Below are 14,662 nucleotides of genomic sequence, written 5' to 3'. Positions count from 1 at the left end.
TTTTTTTAATGATATTGCATATACTTATGTATAGGCCTACATGGTGATATCTTATAGATTTAAAGTCAAGTCAAAGTGTATTTATAACACATAGGAGTATACGTCAAAATGTCATATGTTTATTAAAGCTGCCATAATAACTCTGTACACCATCAGCTTAGCTCCCTATTGTTTCCGTACATCTTTAAATCAATTTTTTATTAGGCCCACTATAAAAAAATCCAACAGCTATTAAAAAAAACTATCATCTTTTGGCAAGGTCATTGAGAAAAATAAATAATCTTGCAGCAACTCTGCATCTCTCGTGGCCCCCACGTTATATTCAATTAGGGGCCAGGCCCCGCCCCTTAACTGATGACACTGACAGACCCTCCTTAAGTTGCGTCGCGCCACAGCTGTCTGCAAGCATTGAGCTGCCTGGCGCCATCCTGAAAGAATGCCTTCACTGTAAAAAAAAAAGAAAAAAAAAAGAAAAAAAGGGGGAGTTGGAGAGAGAGAGAGAGGTAGAGCAAGGGTGAGTGAGCGCGAGCCACACAGACGAGAAGAGAGCGGAGAGAGAGAGAGAGAGAGAGAAAGAGAGAGTCAGAGAGAGAGAGAGAGAGAGAGAGAGAGAGAGAGAGAGAGACTACAACGGAGCACAAACACAGATTTGATCAGTGAGTTTAACTTGCTGTTGCTGGTCAGTGTGTGTGCGCGCTGAAGCCATCCACTCCACTGCGCCGCTGCTGCCGCTACTGCCCGTTTATTCAAATCCTTTCACCACTAACTTGTTGAGCCGGGGCTTGAAACACTGGCAACATTTTTGTGTGTGTGTGTGTTTTTTTTCAAAGAGGAAGAAGTTGAGGAAACTCTGCCTGCCTGCGTATATACGGGACTGGATTCCATTTTGGACGTATTTATATGTCAACACCTTTGTTGCAGTTGTAATGTGGGGTATGTTTCGTGTTTAAATATCTCTATTTGTTACGGGTAAATTGACTTTTAAGCGCGAGCATTTCTGTGTGTTTTAATAGTGTTTTGCATGTGGAAAAAACTGTCTAAAACAAGACATTAAAATTCTCTCTCTGTCTCCATCCAGGTGATCGGAAGCAAGCGCGGAACCTTTGGATTTAACTGAAAAGAAAAAAAGATTGGATTTTTCGGACTGAATATTTCTTTATATTGTGACGTGTACTTTGCTTCTAACGGCGTGTGCATGAACATTCGCTAAAGAAAAAGAAGAAGAACCAGAACCAAGAAAAATCAAAAAGCTATGGAAGTAAGCGCGGACCAGCCCCGATGGATGAGCCATCACCCAGGGGTTTTGAACGACCAGCACCCCGGCTCACACCACCCGGGCCTCGGCCACTCTTACATGGACCCTTCGCAGTATCCCCTCGCTGACGATGTGGATGTACTCTTTAATATCGATGGGCAGGGGAACCACGTCTCCCCGTACTATGGAAACTCAGTCAGAGCCGTCCAGAGGTACCCTCCACCTCCACACAGTAAGTACAAACACGGCCTCTCTGTCTTTATCTTTATAGGCCTTTTATTTAATAATGTGGAGAGTATCTGGCTTATAGGCGCGTGTGCGTAATTTGTCCCTGCAGCGAATAGCCATACTCAATTACTGTCACCTTTGTTTGGAATTATTTGTATTATCATGACTTTGATGCAGAGCAGGTTTCGGTTTTGGCCTGAGTTGACTTTGTCTTTTAAAACACTGAAAGCTTAAGTGTTGTGAAACCTCCGCCGTAAATATGCATTGGTTGGTTTACCATAACTTTGGTTTCCTGGAGTATCGCTTATATAGCTCACAGCCCTATTCCCGTATAGACAGACGGATTGGATTTATATATAGCGCTTTTTCTAGGCACTCAAATCTTCACTAACATTAAAATGACTGACTCATCCACTCACATGTCAAAATACGTATTTCAAAGGCCCGCGCGCGTAATATGCTTTTTAAGGGATCAATTGAGGATTTAGTGTACGGATTTTAAACAAACACACTTATTGGCACAGAAGTCACACACACACACGCACACACACACTTGGAATATTTTGATTAGATGATTCTCGGTGACATGTTTTCACTTCTACGCTCGAACAATATTTATATTTTAATGCCATTCATGTGTGGAGACTTCCCCTGCATCGTAGACCTTTGTAACTTCCTCAACAGTCAATCACGATAGATTCTTTGGTTTGCTTTTGTCTTGCAAGTATTCGGTCGATTGTTACATCAAAGTTTGGAATGTAAAAAACACATTCTAAAAGGGCAGAATGATGCACGTGCATTGCCACATGAAACTGTAGTTTTTTCGTCATATGATTTCCATTCACACACGGCGACAGAATCTCGATAGAAAGTATTTTTGAAAGTGAATTAAAATCAAGGCTCTGTTTCATACTGTTGGAAATTTAAAAAACAACAAATAAGAAATGTCACTGGATGTTTTTTGAATATCCGTGCGTAAATATGTGTTCGGTGCTTGTTTAGGCCCATAAAACTCCCCTCGTAAAAGTCAAAAGTCAATTTGTAACAGTGTTAAGAGAGCTGCTATACAACTAACTAAACATACATATAAAATAATGAATGAATGTCTGCGAATTATAGCTCAGATTGTGATATTCTCTTGTGCTTTTCTCTCTGTGTCTGTGTGTGTGCGTGTGAACCCTTTAGGTAGCCAGGTGTGCCGTCCGTCATTACTGCACGGCTCTTTGCCCTGGCTCGAGGGCAGCAAAGGCATCGCCCCGCACCACAGCACGTCTCCCTGGAACCTGAGCCCCTTCCAGAAGAACCCCCTCCACCACGGCTCCCCTGCCAGCCTGTCCGTCTACCCCCCTTCCTCTTCGGCGTCGCTTTCAACCGGCCACTCCAGTCCGCACCTTTTCACCTTCCCCCCGACCCCTCCCAAAGACGTCTCCCCGGATCCAGGCCTCTCGACCCCGGGTTCAAACAGCTCCAGCTTACGCCAGGAGGATAAAGAGTGCATAAAGTACCAAGTCACCCTGGCCGAAAGCATGAAGCTGGAGTCGGCCGCGCACAATCGCTCCCTCGGTGGAGGGTCTTCCTCGGGCCATCATCCCCACCATCACCACCACCACCCCATCGCCACATACCCATCCTATGTGCCCGAATACGGCCCAGGCCTCTTCCCACCAAGTAGCCTGATAGGTGGGTCATCTTCTAGTTATGGTTCCAAAACGAGACCAAAAACAAGGTCCTGTTCAGGTAGGCGTGCGCTTTACTACATTCCCTATGTCTTGATTGATCTATTACGTTATTCAACTCAGATTTTCCGCCCTATGTTTAATCATACAAAAAAAGAAAAAGAAAATGAAAAAAAAATATGCCCATATGCAAGTCATTCATCCCTTATATGGACAAGTTCCTCTTTAGGGCTAAAGGCCAAATGTATATACGGGTCAACCTGTACTCTAAACATGCGAACCAAAATGCTTTACGGCCCTTTCTTTCATCAGCTGAATATAATAGGCTAATATAAAAAATAACAATAAAATAATAATAACAATTAGAAAATATTAAAATATTTTAGATCTAAAATTGATTAAATTAAACAAGTTAAATGAATTAAGGTTGACAAAAAAATAATAATTTGCATGAAAAAAAAATCTCTATATCCCGGATTTAACTGGGTATTTTTATAACACAATAAAACCATCACGAGTCAGGCGAGTTCATAGTTGAATGCCTAGATTAATTTGGGTCATATTTTTTCTCTCTCTGCCTAATACACACAGAGAGAGACATAGGCGAAAGGGGAAGCAGCCAGCTCTCTCGCTGGGCCAGTGTCGCCCCGTTTATATGTTTAAGATAATCCCATTACTGTCAGCCCAATGCACGCCACAGTTGCATTGTTTACGCAGCGCTAGAGCACCGGATGCTGCTCGTTCATTCACAAGGGAAAAAAGCGGGTGTACGTCGCCGAGGCAAAGTGCACGAACCCCGGATAGTAGAAAGGCAGGGAGGGGGGTAGGGTTGGTGCATGGGTGGGTGGGAGTAGAAAGAAATAAAGAAAGCAAGAGTGAGTGAATGCAGATATATTTGAGATATTTGACACAAAGTCGTGAATAAATTTAACGTTGGTAATGATTTTAAAGGTTATATTGCCGTCTATCTGAAAAAAAACGCCCCGTATTCAAGTAATGAGATTAATATCAGCGCCTTTTGATGGGAGTATAGAAGGCTACAGAAAACACTGGATTAGTTGATGCATATCATCGGGATTATTAAGCATCATACAACTGCGTAGACATTAATGCAAATCAAGATTTTATTTAATTCGAGGATAATGTGAGATAATGTGCATTTAGAGATATTTCACCCAGATTTGAAGAGTGTCTTCTTTCTTAATGAGGTTATCAGTCAGTGTGTAGTGGGTGTGTGCGCGTCGTGTACACTTTAAGTATTTCAGAGAGGGCGTTTAAGCATTCATCTTATTTCCAGTCACATACGAATTGGGCTTTTGTTCGATTTCAGTAGTGAAGAAAGGAAAAAAGGCAAGAGAAATGTCAGAAAAACACACTTGTCGAGGTGCTTTCAACTAGTCTATCACATCTAAACGTGCCCAGACTGACGCATGTGTCTCTCTTTCTTTGTGGAGAAGTCGGCCTGTGTTTGTGCCCATGTTGGTATCCGTGTGTGTGTGTGTGTGTGTGTGTGTGTGTGTGTGTTTTGCAGCTTAAAAAAGGGGAAGTGCAGTTGCATGAAAATGCAAAAATGGCTCTCGGCGAAGCACAAAAGCGCTGTGTGAGTCTGTGTGAGTGTGAGAGAGTGAGTCTGTCTGTGTGTGAGAGAGTCTCTGCTTTCAAATAATGTGATTGTGACTGTGCAGCGCGCGCCCTTGTTTCAGTTTCAGGCCGTTCTCTCTGTCTCTCGCGCTATAATCAAACTGTTAGTGCGCGGCTCACCTGTGTGTGTCACTAGAGAAGTGCCAGTCAAAACCCCAACGAACCCCCTCAATCATTTAACAACAAAGGAACAATACATAGGCCTAATATACACACACAAATTATTCTAAAATGATTATCTTTATTATTATTGAGATGTTGGCTGATGAGAGAAAGACAAAGCCTGGTTTATTATATTATATTTTTTATTAGATTTAAAAAAATAAAAAATTCGTCACCGACCAAAGTGCATTGTGTTTAGAGGTTTGGTGTGACGATACTGAAACACGTAGGCTCTAGCTTTAGTGGTTTATTCAAATTACTTCTGCTTTATGGACCTTGACACGATTAACTGTATTGACCATCAACACTAACCACATGTGATTAGGGTGTGTGTGTGTGTGAGAAAAAAAAATCTGCTGCAGTTTAAGTTTTACATATAGGCTACAGTATATGTAAAGTTGCATTCGTATCCTTATTCATATTATAATTATTGATGATTGCTATTGTAAATATGCTACAACGCTTTAATGCATGATTCTGTGCATGTTATATAAATAGGCCTTTGGTAAAATGTCCTCCAACTTCACTCATCACTAACTTTTCCAATTTGCAGCTCACATTTTCATTCATGCATCAAAAAAATTATAGTTTTTAAATGTTTTAAGGACCAACTGACCAGTCCATTGTCTCCATTGTGTGTGCGCCTGTGTGTGCGTGTGTGTGCCTTTCCGTGTATGTGTGTGTGTGCGTGTGAATCTTGCAGAAGGTAGAGAGTGTGTGAACTGTGGGGCCACGTCGACCCCACTGTGGAGGAGGGACGGTACGGGTCACTATCTCTGTAACGCCTGCGGACTCTATCACAAGATGAACGGGCAGAATCGCCCACTCATCAAGCCCAAGCGTCGGCTGGTACGTCAAACACCTTTTTCACATTTCTTTATTGATGTCTTTCTCTCTCTGTTTTTCCCCTATCCAGGAAGAAGTAGGCCTATTAGCTGCAGGAAATTGACTCGACAAGTGCAGGTCTCTGTTTTTTCAGATACTACCCATAGCAAAAAAAAAAAAAAAAAAAAAAAAAAAAAAAAAAACTGCACATTTTTTTATTATTATTATTTTTTCTAAATGCAATGACGATATTGTATTTTTTTGATTTGATAAAATTGTCATTGATTTTTTTTTTCTTTTTACAGAATTTACTCTGTAATGTTTATAGGCCCCCATATATATATAATATGTGTATTTTGGAGATAATAAAAAAAATACTGCTTCTACTGTACTTGTGGCTGCAGGCCTGCATTCCAAACAAAAAAAAAATAACGATAGGTTTCCATCGTTTCAATATTATTTTAACATTTGTAGTATTTCTGATTTCTGGTGCCTTTGGGCTATTTTTGCAATTGTCTTGATCACGTCAGAAAGTATAGCTGTTTTATTTGTCTTCAGTTATTCGCAGGGAAAGCCCCTGTCATCAAAGCTGCATCTCTTATGCGCTGTAGAGGAGTTCCCCTATGTCTTCTTATGTACAAAAATTATTAGAAAAAAAAAAAAAAAAAGGCGAGATTTTTTTTTAGTGGCAAATATATAGGGCTGCTGCTGCTGCTGTGTGTGTGTGTGTGTGTGTGTGTGTGTGTGTGTGTGTGGACCCGTTTCTCTCTCTCCTCTCCCTCTAATGTGAAAACCCGACCGACTTCCCAGGGAAAGGGCTGCCGGATATCTGACTAGCGCAGATAAGTCGCGTTATAACAACACAGCCCCGCTTCCCCAGTCAAAACATAAAGAGCCCAGGACTGGCCAACACACAGACAGAGTCACGACTTGAGATTTTGTTTAGCGTTCAGAATCTCTGCAGCAAATGCATGGAGTGCAATGGTCAGTTATGGGTTGAGTGATATACAGTATACGCCACATTTGATAGTGGAGTTTTGATTATTGTGGAAGAGAAAGATCAAGGAACATTTTGCATAAAAAAAAAATGTTGAAAGTGACATCAGTTTCAAGATTTAGAGCTATATATTACATACCAGTCTGATTATTAGTAAAGTGATTCACCATATGGACAACATATTATCCTGCCAGTCTTTCGTCACACGGCGTAATTAAAAAAACATCACAGAAGGTTAAAAAAAAAGTCAAAAGAAAATGCAATATAAGTAAAGAGAGATGAATAGCCAGGCTTATAACACACGCATCACACGCGGACTATAATAGACACAATAAAGGTTTATTCCCCTCCCAATCTGATTGGTTATTCACAGCACACAGCAGCACGCGGAGGGTTATTAGGCCACCAAACGTGTATAATTGGAAATCCCTCGCAGAGATAATGTAGTCCTTTACGTTGGTGTGTCCTTTGCGGTCACCTGTCTATCGATTGTTTGAAAAAAAAAGAAAAAAAAAGGAGAAGAGATTATAACATCAATGTCAAGCCCATTGCAGCAGACTTCACTGCACGCGCCGTGAGACAGGCAGCTAAATAATCCATGGGGCAGACATGACTTTCACTGTGTCAGAATGAAGTGGGGTTTTTACAGCCTGCAGCGTAGATAAAAATAGCCAAAATTATCCAGATTTTCTACTTTTCTTTATATTTTTTTACATCATGCTTTTAATAGGTATGCGACTGTACACATGGTTCACGTCACTGCTTTACATTGTCTTTATATAATGTTTAAAAAAGCATTTTAGAGACAGGCAACTGAAAATGCAAGATTATTTCAAATTTAATTTTTTTTATCTATCGCGTCAGTTTCAATTGTTTAAGGTTTGAAACAAGAATTCCCGTGGCACCAAACACGCACTTTGAGGGGAAATTTAATCAGACCTAATAGCTCTCCCATTTCAAGGCACTGCTTTTATGTCTTCTGTAAATATTTATTCCTCCACGAGGTATGTGCCCTGTGACGCTATTTTTAGCCTGGAGTGAAAGCAGCTCTGTTTTTGGTATTTCTGTCTATATTTGAAACTATTTTTCAGCTTTTGCGACTGAATGCAAAAAAATAATAACTCCTTTAGAGAGTGTAGTAGGCTGTAGCCTATACAGTACAGGAGGCAGTCCATATAAAGCCTTTACCAGCGGAGTTTTGAACAGCTTTGCACATGAATGCACGAGTGCAAATGTAACATAACAAATAGCCCTTTTTTTCTTTATTGCATTTATAAAGTTGAAGTGATCTACTATGCAAGATACAGGGCTTCCAGAATTACGCACAAGACGTCCCAAAAATTGATCGTGATGCGCATTTTTAAATAAATAATTGACCTTAGAAGGGCCATGCAGACGTACTTCTGCAGAGCCCGCTTTGTAAGTCAACGAATGCCAAAATAAAAAGCACCTTAAAAAAAAAATCATGGAAATTGGAAGCCCTGAATCTTGCTGTTAGATCTGTCATTATGAACACTCTTATTGATTATTAATGGTCGTGTTATCGCGTGGTTATGTGACGTTTTCTTTCTTGCTCTGTGTCCTCGTGCAGTCTGCAGCCAGGCGAGCGGGCACGTCATGCGCAAACTGTCAAACGACAACAACGACGCTGTGGCGGAGAAACGCCAACGGAGACCCGGTCTGCAACGCATGCGGCCTCTACTACAAACTGCACAATGTAAGTAACAAACCTTCATAGGATATATCACACTGAAACCATCTTTATACGCTTGTTTTAACACATATTTATCCATTCTATACTCCATTTTTAATGTCTTTCCCATCACGTAATACACTGGCCACCTCTCCCTCCCTCCATCCCTCCATCCCTCCCCACATTCTGAATACGTTATCTCACTCTGTCCCTTCGGAGAATTTCCGGGGCCACGGCGATAACAAAATACTGTAGAATTAATATGAGTTATTGGCAGTAAGTGCGAATCTAAAATGTATAAGAGAGCGAAGAAGTGAACTAACTATAAGCCCGCAGCCAGCCAGCCAGCCGCTTTGGTTTATGAATATTAAAGAGAGTGGGAGCTTAATTAAAATTCGATTAATTTCTAGGCCGTTTTTTTTTTCTTTTTTTTCTCTCCCCTTCCTCACTCCATATTTCTTCTAGCCCTTTTTGCTTTTCCAAGCGCGCGAGGGACTTGGGAGAGTGAGAGAGTGAGAGAGTGATCCCCCTCTGACCATCAATCCGTCTGATTCGTTTTGGGCTTGGTTAGTTTAGTGCCTCACCACATTATAGGCTATTTCCCATCCTCAATCTGAAAACCCCCTAGGGACTGTTTATCTCTTCTGCTCTCTCCCTCTCCTGTGCACAGAGCTGTCACTTCTAATCAGACAGCCATTGTGCTCCAAACTAATAATGATAATCTACTAACCCCAGCTCTCTCACTGTTCTCAGGCCAGTTGTATGTAACATTTCAGTAGATACAGCCTTGCCTATATGCTATAAAAGGTGTGTGTATTGTGTGTAAGGGCCGGGGAAGAGTGTATTTCGCTTAGCTGGCCCTGCTTGTCACGCAAAGCAAGCGCTCCCCTGTTAAAATCGTTTCCCCAAATGTTACCTTTGGCATGTGGTTATATATATATATATATATATATATATATAAACGCTGCAGTTAACAGATGCAGACAGGGAGGTTAAAAGGAGAGAGAAGAATAATATTTCCGAGTTACATATTAGCACTCGAGCTGACCCCCCGACCTCGACGTAATTGTGAAATTAGTTTATTTTGGTTAAATCCAGACTTCTGTTGCTCCCCTTTGAAACAAAATTCCTCATTCTCCATGGAGATATTTAGCGCTCAGGGTCCGGATGTGTGTGTGCGCTGTGTGTGTGTGTGTGTGTGTGTGTGTGTGTGTGTGTGTGTGTGTGTGTGTGTGTGTGTGTGTGTGTGTGTGTGTGTGTGTGTGGTAGGATAGGGAACAAGTAAGCGAGAAAGTATGTTTTTGTTTATTTAAAATGTTCTACAATAAGGTTAAAAGTGTAAGTCAGCATCAAAATGGATCGATGGACAACTAGCAAGCAAGCGTGTATGCGTGTACGTGTGTGTGTGCGTGTGTGTGTGTGTGTGTGTGTCTGCCTCCGTGTGTGTGTGTGTGTGTGTGTGCGCGCGTGCCTGCCTCTGTGTGTGTGTGTGTGTGTGTGTGCACCTGATATAATCTGATATTCGTCACTTGAGCTTTGGTTCAGATAAAAAAAAAAAAATCTTGCTGCCACACACACTTTAGGCCTGGTTCACATTCACACCTAAAACACTTAGACATCCTCTTTTTAGTAACCGGGGGGTTTTTACTCAGCACCACTCGTCTCTTTGAGTCAAGTTCAAAATGTTCATCTTTCTGACACCTCCGTATGATGACTATATACACAGTTTCAGGTGGTTAACATTTAGCTACTTCTGGTTGTTAGAGAGACAGGATGTGTGTGTGGGGCTGACGATGTGTCTTTTCTGCGGTGGTCATTGACTCAACTCACTTTGAATTGGCTTTTTTTGTGTGTGTGTGTTTGATTTGGATATGTTGTGTGTGGGGGTGTGGGGGGGGGGAGAGTTTGACGGCCGTAAACCTAAGGCTTCCTCTGTTAAGACTGTATAGAAATCTCAACCATCAAATAGAGCACACATGACACACACACACACACACAAATGCACACGTCCACGCACACACACACGCATACGCATCAGGCGCACACACAGGCACAAACATACACACACACACGCCCACACACCCACACACACACACACACACACACACACACACACACACACACACACACAAACACACACACACACATCCCCCCCCCCCACACACACACACGCCCACGCACACACGCAGACACACGCGTAGGCCTGACCCGGCTTTAAGGTTTGGGCGTAGCATACTAGCATTTCTTCAGAGCTGGAAGCAAAAGGCTAGAGAAAGAGAGAGAAAGTCCCTCAGAATATGGTAGCCACATCTTAGAGAGTGAAACCACATCACTAGAGGGTTGGGGAGGGGGGAAGGGAAGGGGAGGGGAGGGGGTTGCACAAATCTCTGCCCTTCTGCAACTCATCCAGGGCCGCTCTAGCTTAAAGAGTCAGTGGAGAAAAAATGCCAAAATGTGCAAGAGAGAGACAGAGTGAGAAAGAGAGATAGAGAGAGAGAGAGAGAGAGGGACAGCAGTGACACAGAGAGAGAGACAGAGAGAGAGGGAGAGAAAGAGAGAGAGAAAAAAGAAGAAGAAGAAATCCCCATTCCCTTTTCCCCATGCAACTGCTCAGAAAGATCAGGAAAGCCGTTCAGCCAGTCAGTCAGTCAGTCCAGTCAGTCGTAATCCCATGCCCACAGCCCCGAATTCCATCATCCAGTTTCTCATTCGCGAGGCTAAAACCTATGCTGGAGTACGGCGACTGCACGGGGGCCATTTTGGCTCAAGGACTCATACGGACACACATTCACATTCACATTCACGCGGTTTAAGAAGGAGGAGGAGGAGAGGAGTTGGCTGCTGGTCGCTGTGGCAATGTGTCTCTGTGGTCGAATGGGCTGCAAACGCTTTAGCTGCCAGACCCTTCTCTCTCCTTCCTTCCATCTTTCATTTTCTCTCTATTCCTTTCTGGCAGTGGCACTCAGTCTCAAATACAGTCGAGCTTAACGGGAACAACATTTAAGACACACACACACTTAAGACACACACACACAAGGACGCACACACACACACACACACGCTAGCACGAACGCATGCACACACATACACTCACACAGGCACAGAAGAAAACACACACACACACACACACACACACACACACACACACACACACACACACACACACACACACACACAGTATATATAAACAATCTGCTGTTTAAGGATGGGATGGTCAGATTTGCCTGGTAATGGGACTCCATTATATGTCATTATGTGTCTCTTAGAAACCTCAAGAGAAATCTTAAAAAGTCAGCATGTGCCAAACTGTCTAACTTGGTGTCATCCCTTTACTGAAAAATGTCGTTTTTTATTGTGTCGCTTGATGCTAATGTAAAAACCCACACACATGCCCTCTAGTCTAAATCGGCACTTTCCCCCGCAGATTTTCATCTCTGAGGGCGATGCCATTTTGTGATGTGTTTATGAATTGCAATTGTTTTTGTTCACGTGTGTTAACCACTCACGTGTGACGCACTTTGTAACTGCAAGTTTTTAAAAGTGCGACTTACAATGTATTTTTTTATTGTGTTGCATAAATTGGCTCGTGTAAATTCTAGCGGCCGCTTTGGTCAAAAAGCGATAGTGTTTTTACTATACTCCAGCTGTTGCTCCTGGAGTCAGCGTATACCCATGACAAAGAAATAATAAAGAAGTGAATTTTTTCGTGACAAAAAATAAAATACTAACCTTCCCTTCCCTTCTCTGTCTCCTCTCGAGAGCAGATCAACCGACCTCTGACCATGAAGAAGGAAGGAATCCAGACCCGGAACCGCAAAATGTCCTCCAAGTCCAAGAAGAGCAAAAAGTCCCACGACGGGATGGACGACTTCTCCAAGAGCCTGATGGACAAGAGCAGTTCCTTCAGCCCGGCCGCCTTGTCCCGCCACATGAGCTCCTTCCCCCCCTTCTCACACTCCGGCCACATGCTCAGCACACCCACACCCATGCACCCCTCATCGGGCCTTTCGTTTGCCCCACACCACCCCGGAAGTATGGTCACAGCTATGGGTTAAAGACCCCTTAAAAACCTCCAACCCCCTTACAACTGAACCAAAACCTCAACCCTAAACCCTCAACCCCTCTCGAACTCGAACTTCATCATTATCACAACAACAGCATCCCTCGGTACCTCTGCAGACCTGCTTCCTTATCCGAAAAAGACAATTAAATAAATGAACTGCCCCCGACCGACCTAAGCTAGCCTGTCCTAGCATCGAGCTAGTCAACAACAGGCAAGCTTAAAGGCCCTACGTTTTGTCCTCAGTTGTTATCTTATTTTTATAGAAATCAAAGTGTACCTCGTGAATGCTTTGCAGACTTGGACTGTGGCGGACGCACTCACCTCAAACCGGTGGAAAAAAGATTTTGTTTTTCTGAAACCCAGGCAAAGGAGCGAAAGAACATTTTTTCGCTCTCCAAGTCTCCACGGCTACCGTTGTCACTGCAACCATATTGTGGCACGGTCCTTTCCCAGCTGATCCGCTCGATAAGGAACTCCATTTGTGTACAGACAAGCCATTTTTTCCACACATCACAAAAACATTGAAAAAAAAAAACTTTTACAGATTCTCTCTCCCTAACCTTCCGAACCTTCCTCTCTCCCTCGCCCCTGCACCTGTATAACAGGACAACCCCCCCCCCCCCCGCCCTTACCCCAACCCAACCCCCCAACCCTCTAACCCCCTCCCCATTCTTCCTCTTCAACTCTCCTTGTCTTCTTTGCCGAAGATTTGGAGAGACAGACGTTGAATATATTTGTACAAATTGTATGAAATACAGTACATTTAATGAAGACTTTTTAATTAAGTTAGAAGAAGAAGAAGAAGAAGAAGAAAAAAAAATGGCCCCCGGGCAGCTACAATGACGAGAAAGGGTACGAGTTGAAGCAGGTGGAAGAGACTTGCCGCCAGAGAAATGAATAGGACGCCTCCGAGGAAACGGGGGGATGAGAGAAGACAGGACTTTAAAGAGAAAGGCAGGCCTAGGTTTTATTCGCCTGCGTGAATTGTGTTGCATTAAGTTTGCAAGAGAGTCGGCCGCTGTGTCTGCAGGCTTCTCTTAAATTTTTTTTTGTTTTTATTTTTATTTTTATTGGATGTGCTATAGGTCTCGGGCAATTGGTTTGTGTTGACGCACGCACCTACAGTAAACACACACACACACACATATGCACACACACACACACACACACACACACACACACACACACACACACACACACACACACACACACACACATGCACACACACACAAATACATATTTGATCACCTGAAAAAGACTTTTCTTCCTGCCCACAGATTATATATGCATTGTGAAAAAAAGTTCCTGTATTTGTTATTTGTATGTATAAAATCAGAGTACCAAAAATACGAAATAAACAAAGATGTAGAATTATTTCTTTATGTTATGCAGACTGAATGGTTGTAAAAATTTAATAATAATCACTAGTGTAAAATATGACTGCTTTTTTTGTTTCGTAAACTTTTTTTTTTTTCCCTCTTTGAAAATAATAAACTAGTTTAATCTCTGTTGACATGTTAGCAATGTGGTCCAGAGCCGTCCTTTTCCTGCATCTCACACACACACACACACACACACAGACACACACACACACACACACGCACACACACGCACACACACACACACACACACACACACACACACACACACACACACACGGACCCGGTCCCCCCACACCTAGCCGTCACAACCACAAGAAAGCGTCATGCCACCATTTTTTTTTTTTTTTTTTTTTACCCATAATTCCCGGGGATGCCTCTTACGTTTTAGTCTGGCACAAACAGGAAGTGGAGATATAAACAGTGGCAATGCAGGAACAAATCAAACGTCACACTCACACACACACACACACACGCAACTGTCGGCTTTTGTCTTGTCTCGTCCTACCGATACATAAATATACACGGACAGACGGGTTGCAATGTACGTACTCACTCTTCAAACAAGCTATCAGTCATAGAGCGGGGGACGATTTGACAGGAAGTAGAATTATTTCAGGCATTTCCCACTGAGTTAAAGGTGCACTGTGCAGTTTCAGAGGAGGGGGATTTGTTTACATTTGAAGAGCCTGCAGTCAGTTTACAATACATATTTTCTTCTACATGTAATTCTTAGTATTTAA

The 14,662-nt window shown here is 42.6% G+C and overlaps 1 protein-coding gene across 4 annotated transcripts; it reads left to right on the top strand.

Annotated features, from left to right (window-relative positions):
* Window positions 1-567: 567 nt before the first annotated feature.
* On the top strand, window positions 568-13,992 carry gata3 (GATA binding protein 3). Of its 4 annotated transcripts, none has more exons than XM_080051219.1 (6): window positions 568-933; window positions 1,079-1,487; window positions 2,669-3,163; window positions 5,879-5,925; window positions 8,376-8,501; window positions 12,242-13,992. In XM_080051219.1, exons 2-6 carry the CDS (start codon window positions 1,253-1,255, stop codon window positions 12,530-12,532), a joined length of 1,194 nt encoding a protein of 397 aa, XP_079907345.1. In that variant the 5' UTR covers window positions 568-933; window positions 1,079-1,252; the 3' UTR covers window positions 12,533-13,992. The 4 variants fall into 4 exon arrangements, with proteins under 4 accessions (XP_079907345.1, XP_079907343.1, XP_079907344.1 ...); XM_080051217.1 differs by having other exon boundaries at window positions 5,666-5,925; XM_080051218.1 differs by lacking the exon at window positions 5,879-5,925 and adding an exon at window positions 5,666-5,811 and having other exon boundaries at window positions 2,669-3,220.
* Window positions 13,993-14,662: the final 670 nt, after the last annotated feature.

The sequence above is a fragment of the Ammodytes marinus genome, assembly GCF_949987685.1.
Source record: "Ammodytes marinus genome assembly, chromosome: 22".
Classification (NCBI taxonomy): domain Eukaryota; kingdom Metazoa; phylum Chordata; class Actinopteri; order Uranoscopiformes; family Ammodytidae; genus Ammodytes; species Ammodytes marinus.
This window is presented reverse-complemented; position numbering and strand designations above follow the sequence as displayed.

Coding starts and splice junctions, on each gene's coding strand:
- gata3 (XM_080051216.1), top strand. CDS start 1,253: ATGGAAGTAAGCGCGGACCAGCCCCGATGGATGAGCCATCACCCAGGG. Junction 5,926..8,375: donor AATTGACTCGACAAGTGCAG/GTCTCTGTTTTT, acceptor GTCCTCGTGCAG/TCTGCAGCCAGGCGAGCGGG. Junction 8,502..12,241: donor TCTACTACAAACTGCACAAT/GTAAGTAACAAA, acceptor TCTCGAGAGCAG/ATCAACCGACCTCTGACCAT.